This window comes from Chiloscyllium plagiosum, chromosome 34 (genome assembly GCF_004010195.1).
Source record: "Chiloscyllium plagiosum isolate BGI_BamShark_2017 chromosome 34, ASM401019v2, whole genome shotgun sequence".
In the NCBI taxonomy this organism is placed as follows: domain Eukaryota; kingdom Metazoa; phylum Chordata; class Chondrichthyes; order Orectolobiformes; family Hemiscylliidae; genus Chiloscyllium; species Chiloscyllium plagiosum.
In genome coordinates, this window is record NC_057743.1 from 41004126 (window position 1) to 41018906 (window position 14781).

The 14781-nt window shown below is 41.8% G+C and overlaps 1 protein-coding gene across 3 annotated transcripts in view; it reads right to left on the reverse strand.

The window, feature by feature from the left end:
• Positions 1–1871: 1871 nt before the first annotated feature.
• lrrc47 (leucine rich repeat containing 47) overlaps positions 1872–14781 on the reverse strand; it is a 38787-nt gene continuing 25877 nt past the window's right edge. The window contains exons 6-7 of one of the 3 annotated variants that reach the window (XR_006309315.1): positions 13933–14060; positions 9852–9890 (exon numbers count right to left, since the gene is read on the reverse strand). Coding sequence is in view for 2 of the 3 variants with exons in the window: in XM_043676318.1 (XP_043532253.1) it covers positions 9636–9890 (255 nt within the window). In the remaining variant the exon portion in view is untranslated. Of the gene's footprint in view, positions 2375–8775; positions 9891–13932; positions 14061–14781 lie in introns of those variants that run through there. The other 2 variants (XM_043676319.1, XM_043676318.1) reach the window with 2 other exon arrangements.

Genomic DNA, 14781 nt, shown 5'->3' on the forward strand with positions numbered 1-14781 from the left:
GAAGGGTTTGCAGGGATATGGGCTTGGTGCTGGCAGGTGGGACCAGATCGGGTTGGGATATCTGGTCAGCATGGACGGGTTGGACCGAAGAGTCTGTTTCCATGCTGTACATCTCTATGACTTTATTAGCCTTTGCGATGATATGTTGTACCTGCAAACTGACTTTGTGCTTTTTGTGACTCATACACCAGAACATCTAAATCCCTCTGTTCCTCAGAATTCTTTCTCCATTTAAATAACACTTTATTAATCTTTCTTTCAAAATGAACAAGCTCATATTGCCCCACAATATACTCCATCTGCCAGATTTTGCCCACTGACTCAACCTGTCTATATCTGACTGCAGCTTCCTTATGCTTTCACAACATACTCTCCCACCTATCTTGATACAATCCGTGAATTTAGCAGCCACCCCTTCACTCCCCTCACCTAACTCATTGATGTCAATTGTAAAATGCTGAGGCCCCAGCACAGACCCCAGTAGGGTCTTCATATCCTGTCAATCAAAGACTCACTTATGCACACACTCTGTTTTCTGTCAGCCACCCAATCTTCTATCCATGCTAATACCATACTCATAATACCGTGACCTTTTATTTTCTTCAATAATCTTTGATATTGCACCTTAGCAAATGCTTTAGACCACCAAATAATGTAGGGCATGGTATTAATCAGTAGATGAAGGAAGCACATTGCATGGACAACACCGTTTTCATGGTGACATAAATCAACACATAGACTGGATAAATAATTGAGCTCTGGAGCTGTGGAGGACTAGTTTCTGGAGTGTGTTAGGATGGTTTTCTAGAGTAACGTGTTGAGAGCCAGCTACAGAACATGCTATTATAGATCTTGTATGATGTAATAAAAAGGAGAAAGTGAGGACTACAAATGCTAGAGATCAGAGCTGAAAATGTGTTGCTGGAAAAGCGCAGCAGGTCAGGCAGCATCCAAGGAGCAGGAGAATCGATGTTTCGGGCATGAGCCCTTCATTGACGTTTCAGGCTCATGCCCGAAACGTCAATTCTCCTGCTCCTTGGATGCTGCCTGACTTGCTGCGCTTTTCCAGCAACACATTTTCAGGTCTGATGTAATAAAAAGGTCAAATTAACTAATTTGTTGTAAAAAACAGTCTTTTGGCATGACGGATCATAAAATGATAGAATTTTACGTTATGTAATTCAATGTGAAGCGAGGGTGTTAAATTTGATTGATGGGAATTATGAAGGTCTGGAACACAAGTTGGCTGAGGTGGATTGGCATGAAAAGGCATGAATCTACATGGGCAATGGGCAGATTTTAAAGAACTATTGCAAAATTTACAGCAACAATAAATCTTTCAAGAACTTAAAAAGGTCAATCAATCATGGCTAACAAAGGAAGTTGTATAAGATTAAAAGAAAAGACTGATAAAGTTACCAGAAAAATAGCAGCAAATCTGAGAATTCGAAGATTTTTAGAATGCAGCAAAAGAGGACCAAGAAACTGATATGGAAAGGGAGAATTCAAGAGGACTACAATCCAGCAACAATATAAAAACAAACTCTACGATTTTCCATAAGGTAAATAAAATGGAAGTGTTTGGTAAAAAGGAATATAGGTCTATTACAATACAAGGGAATTTCATAATAGGGAATAGAGAAATAGCAGAGAAATTAAATGGTTATGTCATTTTTTTTTCACTGAGAAAGATGCAAGAAATTGCCCAGGACAAGAAATCCAAGTATAGAGGCAGGGCTTTTGCCTGAAACGTCGATTTTCCTGCTCCTCGGATGCTGCCTGTACTGCTGTGCTTTTCCAGCTCCACTCTAATCCAGAATCTGGTTTCCAGCATCTGCAGTCATTGTTTTAACCTAGAAATGAAAGTGATTTGGGAGAACGAGGAGTTAAAGGAAATAGCATCACTTGGAAGGATGTACATCTACATCCCAAAGTGCTGAAGGATCGAGCTGTAGAGATAGTTGATGCATTGGTGATGACCTTCCAAGATTCTGTAGACTCAGGAATGAAGGAAGGAAGTCTTCAAAAATCATGAGAGGTCTAGCCAGAGTAGGTGGAGGGAAACTGAGGCTCACCCACCAGAGGACACTGTGGTTTGAGGTGACTGTCATAAGAACCAATTGTGACATGAGGTAAAAACTCTTTTTTTCACTGAGCAGGTGATTCAGATGTAGAATGTGCTGCCTGAGGGTGTGATGGAGACAAATCCAATCACAACTATCTGAAAGATTGTGGGTGAACACTACAAACAAAAAAGGACCTTGGAACAGTGGGAAATACTGGAGAGTGGAACTGACTAAGCCATTCTGAAGAGAACCAGCACAGACTCGATAGGATGAATGGCCTCCTTCTCTGTTGGAATCAGTCCATAATTCTAGATAAATAGAGAAAATAAGGTGAGCAACCCCTGCACATTCAATATTGGTAATTTCTTTCAGAAAATGTTACTGTTACTATTAGTAGCTTTGCAATTAACACAGCAACAGAATTAGTTCTGCATTCTAAAGCATTGCAGTCTCTAGGAATACTGAGCAAGCACGTTTTAAAAACATCTTTTGAGATGCTTCACTCTATAGTAATCTCAACACAGAAACAGCAGGGGTTAAGTAGTGGTGACAGTTAGGGTAATTAATAAAATATTTATCATATCCCAGGAGTTACCAGCAAGTGTTTCTGAAAAGCTATGTCCAGCAACTAGAGTTTAAACTGTTAATGATCACTCTCGTGAAGGTGTAAAATCTCACCTATTACAGGTTATTCAAATCGCTGATGAAATGTCGCATTGAAATAAATCAGAAGCCTCAACAATATGGCTTTTGTGCAAATTCTAATTAATATTTGCATGTGAAGTAAATTAGAGAGTTAATTTTGGAGGCTTTTCAAGATTAGCTCTGATCCCTGTTCACCAAATAATCTGAAATACCCTGTCATTACAGGCTGCACAGAATAATTGAGGAATGAGCACTAATTCTCCCTTGGATAATTATCTCAAAATGAATTGAGTACATTGCTCTGGCAATTTGCATTGGCATCCTTCCATCTACCAGGGATGATGGTACAATGCTCCAGAAAATCATTTTACAGTTGGCTTCATGTTCAAGCTGTTCAAATGTTGTCACCAACACAATGAATGAGGCATTGATGGATTCTGTCTCAGAGTGACACAATCCAGTTGGTTGTCTCCAGATACTTCTGTTCTGCTTCATCAGTCTCATTTCTTTCTTATGCCACATCTCAGAAGTGCCTGAACTTTTCTCAATGCAAGGTATCTTTGGTCCAATGCTCTCTGACATTGCCAAAGATTCGATTTCCTCAAGCCTTGTTCTTCCACACTTTGAAAATTGTGTCCCACCATCTCGCTCCAGGAATCTGTAGTCCCTCCATGATCTAAGCACAGCCCCAACTCCAGTCCCCTCAAATTTGCTGATTCATAGTTGTGTCCACCTCTTCATTCACTGTTTGCCCAAATCTGTTCAGTCTGCTTTCTGCATTGTGCACTCTCATTATTAAGGTTTGTAGCTGTGACCGACCTTGTATTCCTTGACATTCTCATTGGTGTGGTCACTAACATTGCTGTGGTCAATATCATCACTAGTCATTTGGAATAATGATGTTGTCAGGCAGACTTCATGACTTGTCTGTCCTGATGTGACTCAGCATGATCATTCCTGAAGCCATGTCTTTGGCCAATGAGGACAAGAAGCTCTTGAGTCAGGCTGTGCCCTCTCTCCTGCTTCCCTCACTTCTCCGAAGCTGAGTATATGCAGTCAGTCAGTGTCTGCATCAAATCTGCACCAAACCTCTGAAGAGCATCACACCTCTCACCCTATTCCTATCACCCCACATTGCCCACGGCCAATCCATCTAACCTGCACATCTTTGAACTGTGGGATGAAACAAGAGCACCCAGAGGAAATCCACCCAGATGTGGGGAGATAAAATCAGAAACCATTAAAAACTATGCACAATACTCCAAATGTGGCCTGACAAGGGCCTTATAGAGCCTCAGAAGTACATCCCTGCTTTTATATTCAAGTCCTCTCAAAATAAAGCCAACATTGCATTTGCCTTCCTAACTACTGACTCAACCTGCAAGTTTACCTTGAGAGTTTATCTTAAGCTGGAGTCTTAAATAATCAGCTTCTGCTACTAGATGTAGGAATAGTGCATGGGTAAGTAATTAATGAATTAAAGTCAGAAGTTAAAATAAACTTTGGCATCATTAGAGAACTACAGGCACCTTCATCAGCACAAGTCCCAGCTCACAGGCAGTAACACTCACCAACCTGACATACTGCTTCATGAATTACAGTATATGTAGTGCACCTATTGGCTGCCATGCTTCTGTCACAATAAATGACAATAATCGAAAATCACTTCATTGGGCATAAAGCACTTTGATACATGCAACAGATGTAAAGGGCAGCAGTACATAAATTATGCAAATGAGATATCTTCACCGGAAAGTCTTTTTAAGTTTTTATAGTGCAATATCTTGCAAACATACATCTATTTTGTTCTCAACCTGTCCCTAGAAACTTGTTTTGGCAGGTTTGGGCCAGCTGATTTAATACATTATAAGATGGGTGGCATGGTGGCTCAGTGGTTAGCACTGCTGCCTCACAGCACCAGGGACCTCAGTTTGATTCCAGCCTTGGGTGACCGTCTGTTTGGAATTGGTAGATTCTTGTTGTGTCTGGGAGGGTTTCCTTCAGGAGCAATAAACACTGTTTACATTTACAGCTAGCCATTTAATGGTCCCTGATTTTATCTTGTTAATAGCTGAGTAATAAAGTTCAGAAAGATGCTGTGCCCAACGGCTGATCAGGAGATTAGTCCTTAGCTGGTGGAACAGAGATACTCTCGTGGCTACAGGTCAGTAGTGAGCACTCTGGGTTTCCATTCCTCAACTCAGTTCACCATAGGTTTTGTTTGGTCAAATGTGTGTTTGGGTTCAGGCTTGGCCTTGATGTTCTATGCAGTCAACCAGGGTAATGATACACTGAAGTTGAGGTCCTACTCAGGAGGAATGGGATCACAACTCAGTAAAAAAGTTAACAATTCCACAAAAAGCAGAGCAAACATTGCAGGAGAAACGTGATGAGAGAGCTGATTTACAAAAATAAGACCATAAGATGCAGAAGTCTTTAGGCCATTTGGCCCATCGAGTCTGCTCCGCCATTTGATCATGGTTGATATTCTCCTGTCTTCTCTCCATAACCTTTGATCCCCTTACCAATCAAAAACGTATCTATCTCTGTCTTAAATACACTCAATGATTTGGCCTCTATAGCCTTCAGTGGCAACGAGCTCTACAGATTCACAACCCTGTCGCTGATGAAATACCTCATCTCAGTTCTAGAGAGTTGTCCCTTCACTCTGAGGCTGTGCCCTCAGGTCCTAGTCTCTCCTACCAGTGGAAACAACATCTTCATGTTCACTCTATCCAGGTCTCTCAAGTTTCAATTAGACCCCCACTCATCCTTCTAAACTCCATTGAGTACAGACCCAGTACTACTCACTGGCTGCCATCCTGATAAAGACCCCTTTATCCCCATTCTCTGCTTTCTGCCAGTTAGCCAATCCTCCATCCATGCCAGCACCTTGCCCTAACACAATGGGCTCTTATCTTATTTAGAAGCTTCCTGTGTGGCACCTTGCCAAAGGCTTTCTGGAAATCCAAATCAATCATGTTCACTGGCTGCCCTTTGTCTAACTTGTTTGTTACCCCCTCAAAGAATTCTAACAGATTTGACAGGCATAACTGCCACTTGACAAAGCTGTGCTGACTCAGCCTTATTGTACTATGCACTTCCAAGTACTCCACAATCTCATCCTTCATGAGACTTTAAAATCTTATGGAGGTCAGGCCATCCGACCTATAATTTCCTGTCTCTGCCTCCCTCTCTTATTAACAGGGGTATTATGTTAGCTACTTTCCGGTCCTTTGGCATTCCTGTTTGATACCAGTGATCCCTGAAAGATCACCACCAATGCCTCTACAGTCTCCTCAGCTATCTCTTTTAGAACTCTGTGATGCAGTCCATCTGGTCTACATGATTTATCCATCTTCAGACCTTTCACTTTCCCTAGCAGCTTCTCTTTAGTGATGGCCATTGCACCCACCTCTGCCCCCTGACTGTCTTGAAGTTCTGATATGCTGCTGGTGTTTTCCACTGTGAAAACTGATGCAAAGTAGCTAATCAGTTCCCCTATTTTTGATTCCTGTTACTACTTCTCCAGCCTCATCTACCAACAGACCAATGTCCACTCTTGCCTCTCTCTTCTCTTATAGATATCTTTTAAAAAACTCTTGCAAACATCTTTTATATTCCAGTTAGCTTATTCTCATATTTCATCTACTTCCTCTTTATTACGTTTTTACTCTCTGGTGGTTTTTAAGGGCTTCCCAAGGCTTTTTCTTTTATTTTTACGTTGTTCTTAACTTCTGTTGTTACCCATGGTTGCCTCGTCCTCTCCTGTTCCTTCTTCCTTGGGTTGAATTTCTGCTGTACCTCCCGAATTACCCCAGAACCCCTTGCAGTTCCATCCTCTTTCCCTGCTAAGCTACTCTTCCAAGCAACTCTGGCCAGCTCCTCCCTCATGTCTTGGTGGTTATCTTTACTGAACTGTTATACTGTTACATCTGATTTAGTTTTCTCTCAAATTGCAGGGTGAATTCTATCTGACTATGGTCACTGCCTCCTAGAAGTTCCTTCCTCTTAAGCTCCCTAATCAAGTCTGCCTCAGTACACATAGACCTTGGATGACATATGGCAGCTTGACAGGACATTGATGAGGTATTTTCAGAGTACTGCGTACAATTCTGGTTGCCCTTCTATAGGAAGTTGTTGAACTTGAGAGGGTGCAGAAAAGGCTTACAAGAACGTTGTCTGGGTTGGAGGGTTTGGGTTATAGGGAGAGGCTGAATAAGATGGGACTATTTTCCCTGGAATGTCAGAGGCTGAGGGGTGACCTTATAGAGGTTTATAAAATCATGAAGGGCATGGTCAGGGTGAATAGACAAGGTCTTTTCCCTAGGGTGGGGGAATCCAAAACTAGGGCGCATAGGCTTGAGGTGAGAGAGGAAAGATTTTAAAAAAGATCTGGGGGTGTAAGGTTTTCACACAGAGGGTAGTGTAATGAGCTGCCAGAAGAAGTGATGGAGGCTGGTGAAATTACAACATTGAAAAGGCATTTGGATAGGGATATCATTAGGAAGGGTTTAGACGAATATGGGCCAAATGCCGGCAATGAGACTAGGTCAGACTGGGATGTCTGGTCAGTGCATATGAGTTGCACCGAAAGGTCTGATTCCATGCTGTATGACCATAATTGCCTGTTCCGATGTGGGCTCTACCACAAGCTGCTCCAAAAACCATTTTGTAGACATTCCACAAATTCCTTTTGAGATCCACTACCAGCCAGATTTTCTTAGTCCACCTCCATATTGAAGATCCCCCCCACCTCCCGATTACACGCCATCTCTAACTCCTGATTTTATTTTCTTGCCCACATCCTGACCAGTACTAGGAGGCCTGGACATAACCCTCATCAGGGTCTTCTCTTTCGCAGGTCAACTCTATGCACACAGATTCTACACCTTGCAAATCGATATTACTTCTTGCTATCGAGTTAATTTCATTTTTCACTCATAAAGCAACCTTGGCCCCTCGGCCTGTCATCTCAATAGGACGTGTCTCCTTAGGTATTTAATTCCCAGACCTGATCCCATTGCAGCCACATCTGTGATACCGACAACATTATACCTGATAATGTCCATCTGCACTACCAGCTCATTTACCTTATTTCATATACTGTCTATAATTGGAATTGTTGCAATAACATTACTGGATTTTAAATATTCTCAACTATAATGTAATATAAAACTATTTCCTCCTTCATCCCAACTTATTAACCCTCACATATCATTAGGAAGGGTTTAGACAAATATGGGCCAAATGCTGGCAAATTGGACTAGGTCAGATTGGGATGGGCAGCACGGTGGCACAGTGGTTAGCACTGCTGCCTCACAGCGCCAGAGACTCGGGTTCAATTCCCATCTCAGGCAACTGTCTGTGTGGAGTTTGCACATTCTCCCCGTGCGTGGGTTTTCTCTGGGTGCTCCCACAGTCCAAAAATGTGCACGGTAGGTGAATTGGCCATGCAAAATTGTCCATAGTGTTAGGTGAAGGAGTAAGTGTTAGATGAATGGGTTTGAGTGGGTTGCTCTTCGGAGGGTCGGTGTGGATTTGTTGGGCCGAAGGGCCTGTTTCCACACTGTAAGTAATCTAATCTCACACCTTTATTAATGGACTGTCAGAGACTCAGGTGCATCAGAGTTACTCCTGAATTTACCTGACCATATGTGTACTTAAATAATACCTTCCAAAACAATTTTACATTCTCCGTCCGCAGATAGTAAGACTTGTACTTCGTAGTTAGGGAACAGAAGGCACTGCCTGAAAATGTGGTGGAGGCAGATTGAATTGAAGCATTCAAGAGGGCATTGGAGAATTATTGAATAGAAATAGTGGGTAGGGATACAGGGGAAAGTCAGGAGATTGACAGCAGGTAACAGAACTGGCGCAGGTACAATGGGCTGAAAGGTCTCTTTCTGTGTTGTAACATTTCTGTGATTAATAATGAGGAGTCACTCTGTGGTGGTAGAGGTAATTCTGGATAATGGGTATGTGACAGTGGAACAAATTAATATTCATAAGTCAGTCTGACTTCACAATGACACAGAATACTTAAATGAATCTAGACACAGAATTTAACAATGGTGCCTGTTTTATTTCCAGCATGGGCTTATTAATACACACAGCAAAACCAGAATGGATTTATTTTAACATTCATGCCATTTAGCTTTTCATTCCATGACATCACCACCAATCTAGCTCCTTCAAACAGAAATGCTGGCATTGTTAAACGCTGCAGGAACAGACCAAAGGTACAACTTTACTCAGCATCAATTTCTGAAGCAAGGAACTGAAAGGATGGAGCTTAAGAATGATAAAATGAATGAGTAACTACATCAGATTATGTTTGAAAGCTGTACAACGGCAGTAACATTAATTGAGCATTTTTAACAATGTTGGCAGAATACTGTTGCCATTTATTTACAAAACCAGGAGAGGAAACTGGAACAGTGTTTTGTTGAAATACTTTGCTTGTTCCACGGATGACTAAGGTGTCCCCGTTTGCTGAAGCTTCCTGGGTTTATGTTACTGAGTTCTACTACATTGGAATATTGCTTATTTTTGCTCTCTCCCTCCCTCCTCTCAAGATCCATGTTGTATAGTCAGGAGTGTTCCCTCCACTCTCTTCTGGTTCATGCAAATAAACAGACTTCTTTTTGAGACTAAACAGTCAATACAAATGTACAATCTAGAGGAGATGGGTGAAAACAATGCTGAACATGGTTTACAGCCTGGTGTGACATCCGCTGTAGTTGTACAGTTGCCACTGGATGAATAGTAGCCAATTAGTTAAGGAGACAGAGAGACCAGGAAGTATTCCAGTCAAAATCAGCAGCTTCAAGAGAAAATGTATTAATTATACAACTATTTAAAAAAAAAATGGAAACCCAAATGTAAATAGTGCAAAATTGTGGCAGAAATTGTGTGGGGGAACTATCGGATTACAGTTACATTATGGGCATCCACATTTAAGTCAGTTTTGGCTGGGTAAACAACCTTGAGGTTCCCTTCTGCATCCACAACCCGCACTTGTCTCACAATCAGTTCAGGACTGGTCATCTTAATCACGGTCAGATCCACAGTCTCTGCTTGGTCTTCAGTTAGGTCTTTAGTCACTTCAGTCTCGTCATCAGATACAGACTCTTGCTCCTTGTTTTCAAAGGTGAACTTGTTCAGTTCTGCCATTCGCTGTTATTAAAACAAGAATATGTCATGGCTAATATCTGTCAGCACACGGCAGATGTATAATGTTTCAATAAGTCTACTAACCATTCCAAATTGTTCACAGATATGGAAATATTTCACCAAGTAAAACAAGAAACACAAACAAGGTTGGGATTTTTTGCACATAACTTTTCAGAATGGTCTACACTATATACATAGAATGTATTAAAAAAATCAATTGATCACAACATGAAACACTATGGAATCTTATTTTATCATTTCCCTTTTAATAGGGACATTAAAGTCAATAAAGCGAAGTCCTAAGATCACACTGACTGAATGAATTTATGGCATGTTGGATGGTAAAACTGAGGTTTTCGGGAAAGCAACAGAAACAGAGCTGTCAGTGTCTCACTGACTTACATTTATACATTTTTAACTGGCTTGCCCACGATCAGTGACATTAGCACTGCAGCATGCCACAAACTGATCCCTTTTCTTACACCTGTCATAGCGGAGACAGATTTTGCAGTCTCCAGAAATGAACATTAGCTGGGAATCTTAGTCTTTTAAATTAGTAAAATAGTCTCAATATTCCAAAACATGGTGAGCTTAGGGCAGGGTTTGTCTATCATTCCAAAGATCCTGAGGAAAGAAAACAATGAAAACTGAGAGAGAAAAGAATCTATTGTTGCTTCACATGTTCACCTGCTTTTAAAAGAAACATTCAGAATTTTGGATCTTGATTGCTTTGCCCCCCACCCCATTCAGGGTAATAATGTATGCAATTCAACCAACTCAGGAGCAAATTGAGACTCAGATATTCAGAAAACAGGCATATTCATTAGGAAAAGGAAAGGATAGTCAGAAATGATGCATGCAATGGGACTGAACAAAGCAGGGAATAGTTTTAGAGAACTGACAAATACCGTGGAACCAAAGACTCCTCTCTATTTTGTTACGATCATGCTTTTTCCAATAATCAGTTTGCAAGTGGGTATTAGTCATGAGTTTAACATTCTATCAATGGAGCTGGGAAATCTTGCTGGTTGAATAGTCTGTCCCTGTTTCTTGACTAATTTCCATAGCCCAGGGAATCCAGGTAGAGGCTGACTAGAGTTAGTAGTGAAGCTACCCACTTCATATCCAGTCAGAACCATCCGTTCTGTTAGGACACTAGCTTATAGGATAATCTGAAGTCAAATGGGAAGAACCCAAGTCCCCAGTGACAGGATGATATTTCTAGGACCCACGAATAAGCCAACAGCACTCTGAAATAGTGTGAGGTTTAACCTCAGCATGAGATCACTGAATCTGCCGTGGAGCATTGGTCTGGTTCCAATCTTCATTGCTGTGAAGCATCATCATGGAGCTAGCTTCAACCATCCCAAAGAGATCAGAACTACTGTTCCATTAAATGCGAAAATGCACTGACACCATCCTTTTGGCTCCCATGGATAAGTATCATATTTCACTGAATAGATTACCAGTTTGATCTGCAGCTTCAGTGTGATCTGCTTGCTTCTCTGTAATAACAGCAGGCATTGAAACCTGCTATCAGTGAGTTCCTCTCTTTAGAATTTACTCATGGGATGTTGCTAGCTGGCCAGTATTTATTGTCTATCCCTAGCTGCCTTTGATCTGAATGGTTAGTAGGCTATTTCAGAGGGAAGTTAAGAGTCAACCACATTGCTATGGGACTGGTGTCACATGTTGGCCAGACCAGGTAAGGATGGTAGATTTCCTTCCCTGAAGGACATTAATGAACCAGATGGATTTTCCTGATGATCAACAATAGATTCATAGTCATCAGTAGATTCTTTATTCCAGATTCTGTTTTTATTGAATTCAAATTCCATCTGCCGTGGCAGGATTTGAACCGGGGTCCCTAGAACATTACCTGAGTTTCTGGATTAATAGTCTAGCAATAGTAGTAGGTCAGGCAGCATCTAGGGAACAGGAGAATCGACGTTTCGGGCATTAGCCCTTCTTCAGGAATGAGGAAAGTTTGTCCAGCAGGCTAAGATAAAAGATAGGGAGGAGGGACTTGGGGGAGGGGCGTCGGAAATGTGATAGGTGGAAAAAGGTCAAGGTGAGGGTGATAGGACAGATTGGGGTGGGGGCAGAGAGGTCGGGAAGAAGATTGCAGAATCCTCTTACAAGGATGCCTTCCTTGAAGAAGCTCTCTTTCTCTCTCTACAAAGGTTTCAGTGAGTCCCTCTCTCACTGCACCCCCCAGGTCATCTCCTCTGCTCAGAAGCTCTTCAGCCACATTCTCAAACAGAACCGCCTCCCTAACCTGCAATCTTCTTCCCGACCTCTCCGCCCCCACCCCAATCTGTCCTATCACCCTCACCTTGACCTTTTTCCACCTATCACATTTCCGACGCCCCTCCCCCAAGTCCCTCCTCCCTATCTTTTATCTTAGCCTGCTGGACAAACTTTCCTCATTCCTGAAGAAGGGCTAATGCCCGAAACGTCGATTCTCCTGTTCCCTAGATGCTGCCTGACCTGCTGCGCTTCTCCAGCAACACATTTCCATCTCTGATCTCCAGCATCTGCAGACCTCATTTTCCCTAGCAATAGTAGTAATAGGTCATCACCTCCTCAACTACATGGACCAATATCTAATTTCCAGATTACAGCTTCTAGTAGCTGTCATCCAAACCTTCACTAACCAATGAGTGAGTATCACAGGGATCAATGCTGGGGCCACAATTATTTATAATATACATTAATGACTTGGATGAGGAAAGTGAATGTACAGTCGCAAGTTTGTGAATGACACAAAAATAGGTGAGAAAGCAAATGGTGTGGATGACACAAATGGTCTGCAGAGGGATACAGACACCATTATGTAATATTTGGCAAATGGAATATAATGTGAGAAAATGTGAGGCAGGAAGATTAAAGGAGCTGAATATTATTGAAGTGGAGAAAGGCTACAGGAAGCTATAGCACAGAGCAACTTGAGAGTCCTTGTCTACAAATCTCAGAAAGCTAGCATCCAAGTTCAGCGGGTAAACAGAAGGCAAATGGAATGTTGGTCTTTACTTCAAAAGGGACCGTGTATAAAATAGGGAAGCCTTGCTCAAATTATTGTAAGGCACTAACAGACCCACAGCTAAGATACTGTGAAGAGTTTTGGGCCCCTTATCTAAGGAAAGATAGACGAGCAATGGAAGCAATACAGAGAATGTTCATTAGGTTGAATCCAGGTAAGGAAGCACTGTCTTATGTGGAGAGATTCAACAGATTGGGCCTGTACTCATTGGAGTTTGGAAGAATGAGTGATGACCTTATTGAAGCATATAAGATTCGTAGGGAGACTTGACAGGGGAGACATGGAGAGGTTGTTTTCCCCATTGGGAGAGTCTAAAACCAGAGAACATCACCTCAGAAAATGGGATTGCTCATTTAAGTCTGAGTTGAGGAGGAATTTCTTGTCTCAAAGTGTAGGGAACCTGTGATATTTTACAATAGAGGGGGTCTTTTCTCGAAGGGTGGGAGGAATTCAAAACTAAGGGGAATATTTTTAAAGTGAGAGGAGAAAGATTTAAAAGGGACCTCAGAGGCAATGCTTTCACACAGAAGGTGGTGCATATGTGGAATACCCTGCCAGAGGAAGTGGTAGATGCAGGTACAGTAATAACATTTAAGAGAGCTTTGGACAGATACATGAATCGGAAATGTTTAGACGGATATGGGCCAAATGCAGGCATGTGGAACTAGTTTAGTTTGGGAAACTTGGTTGGCGTGAATGAGTTGGACCAAAGGATCTGTTTCCGTGCTGTATGACTTTATTAAATAAATTACAAAGTTTGTGTTAATCAATCGTCCAAGACATGCTACACATAGCAGCCAATGCACTATTTTCCAAGAGAATGTTTCCTCAGGCCCCAGTTTCTCTCAAGTGGTTTATTTATATAAAAGGAATGAGAGGAAAATCCCATGTACAGGTTTGTACTGTCAGATGTTGAGAAAATAAACAGCTTTTATTCTATTGTTCATATGCACAGTGCTCAGTACAAACTGTAATGCATAAGATAACGCAAGTGCCTCTTACAACGGTCTGAATTTGCAGCTAGGGAGGCAGTGGTGCAGTCGTAATCCAGAACCCCGCAGTGTTCAGGGTACGTCGGTTCAAATCTTACCATGGCAGATGGAGAAATCTGAATTCAGTTTTTAAAAAATCTGAAATTAAGGAAGGGCCAGCTTAGTGATGACCATTTTACCAAAATCAAGACAAATACCTGTTTTACTGAAGAGAATCTGCTGTCCTTACCCTGCCTGATTTACACGTGACTCTAGACTCTCAGTAATCTCTTACTGTGCAATCATAACATCATAGAATCTGTACAGTGTGGAAGCAGGCCATGTGGCCTATCTGGTCCACACTGATCCTCCGAAGGGCAGTTCACCCAGACGCATTCTCATACCCTATCCCTGAAACCCTGCATTGCCCATGACTAACCCACCTGGCCTGCACATGCCTGAACACTATAGGTAATTTGGCATGGCCAATCCATCCTAACCTGCACATCTTTTGACTGTGGGAGGAAACCGGAGCACCCGGAGGAAACCCACAGACACAGGGAGAATGCGCTAACTCCACATAGACAGTTGCCCAAGGCTGGTCCTTGGCGCTGTGAGACAGCAGTGCTAACCACTGAGCTGCCCATCAGGAATGGGCAGTAAATACTGCCCAATGATAGCCATTCCCAAGTTTAAACACCTTCTTACCAGACATGCAGTCACTTTCCATAAGTGTAAAAAAAAGAGAAATGATTGTTTATTTTAGCGGAAACGGAACTACTATTTTAGAAAATATAATTGGACTGGTGTAAAGGAAATTATTACAATAAAATATCTAAAGAAGGATTGATACATTATTGATTCTTCAATTTTAGTTTTC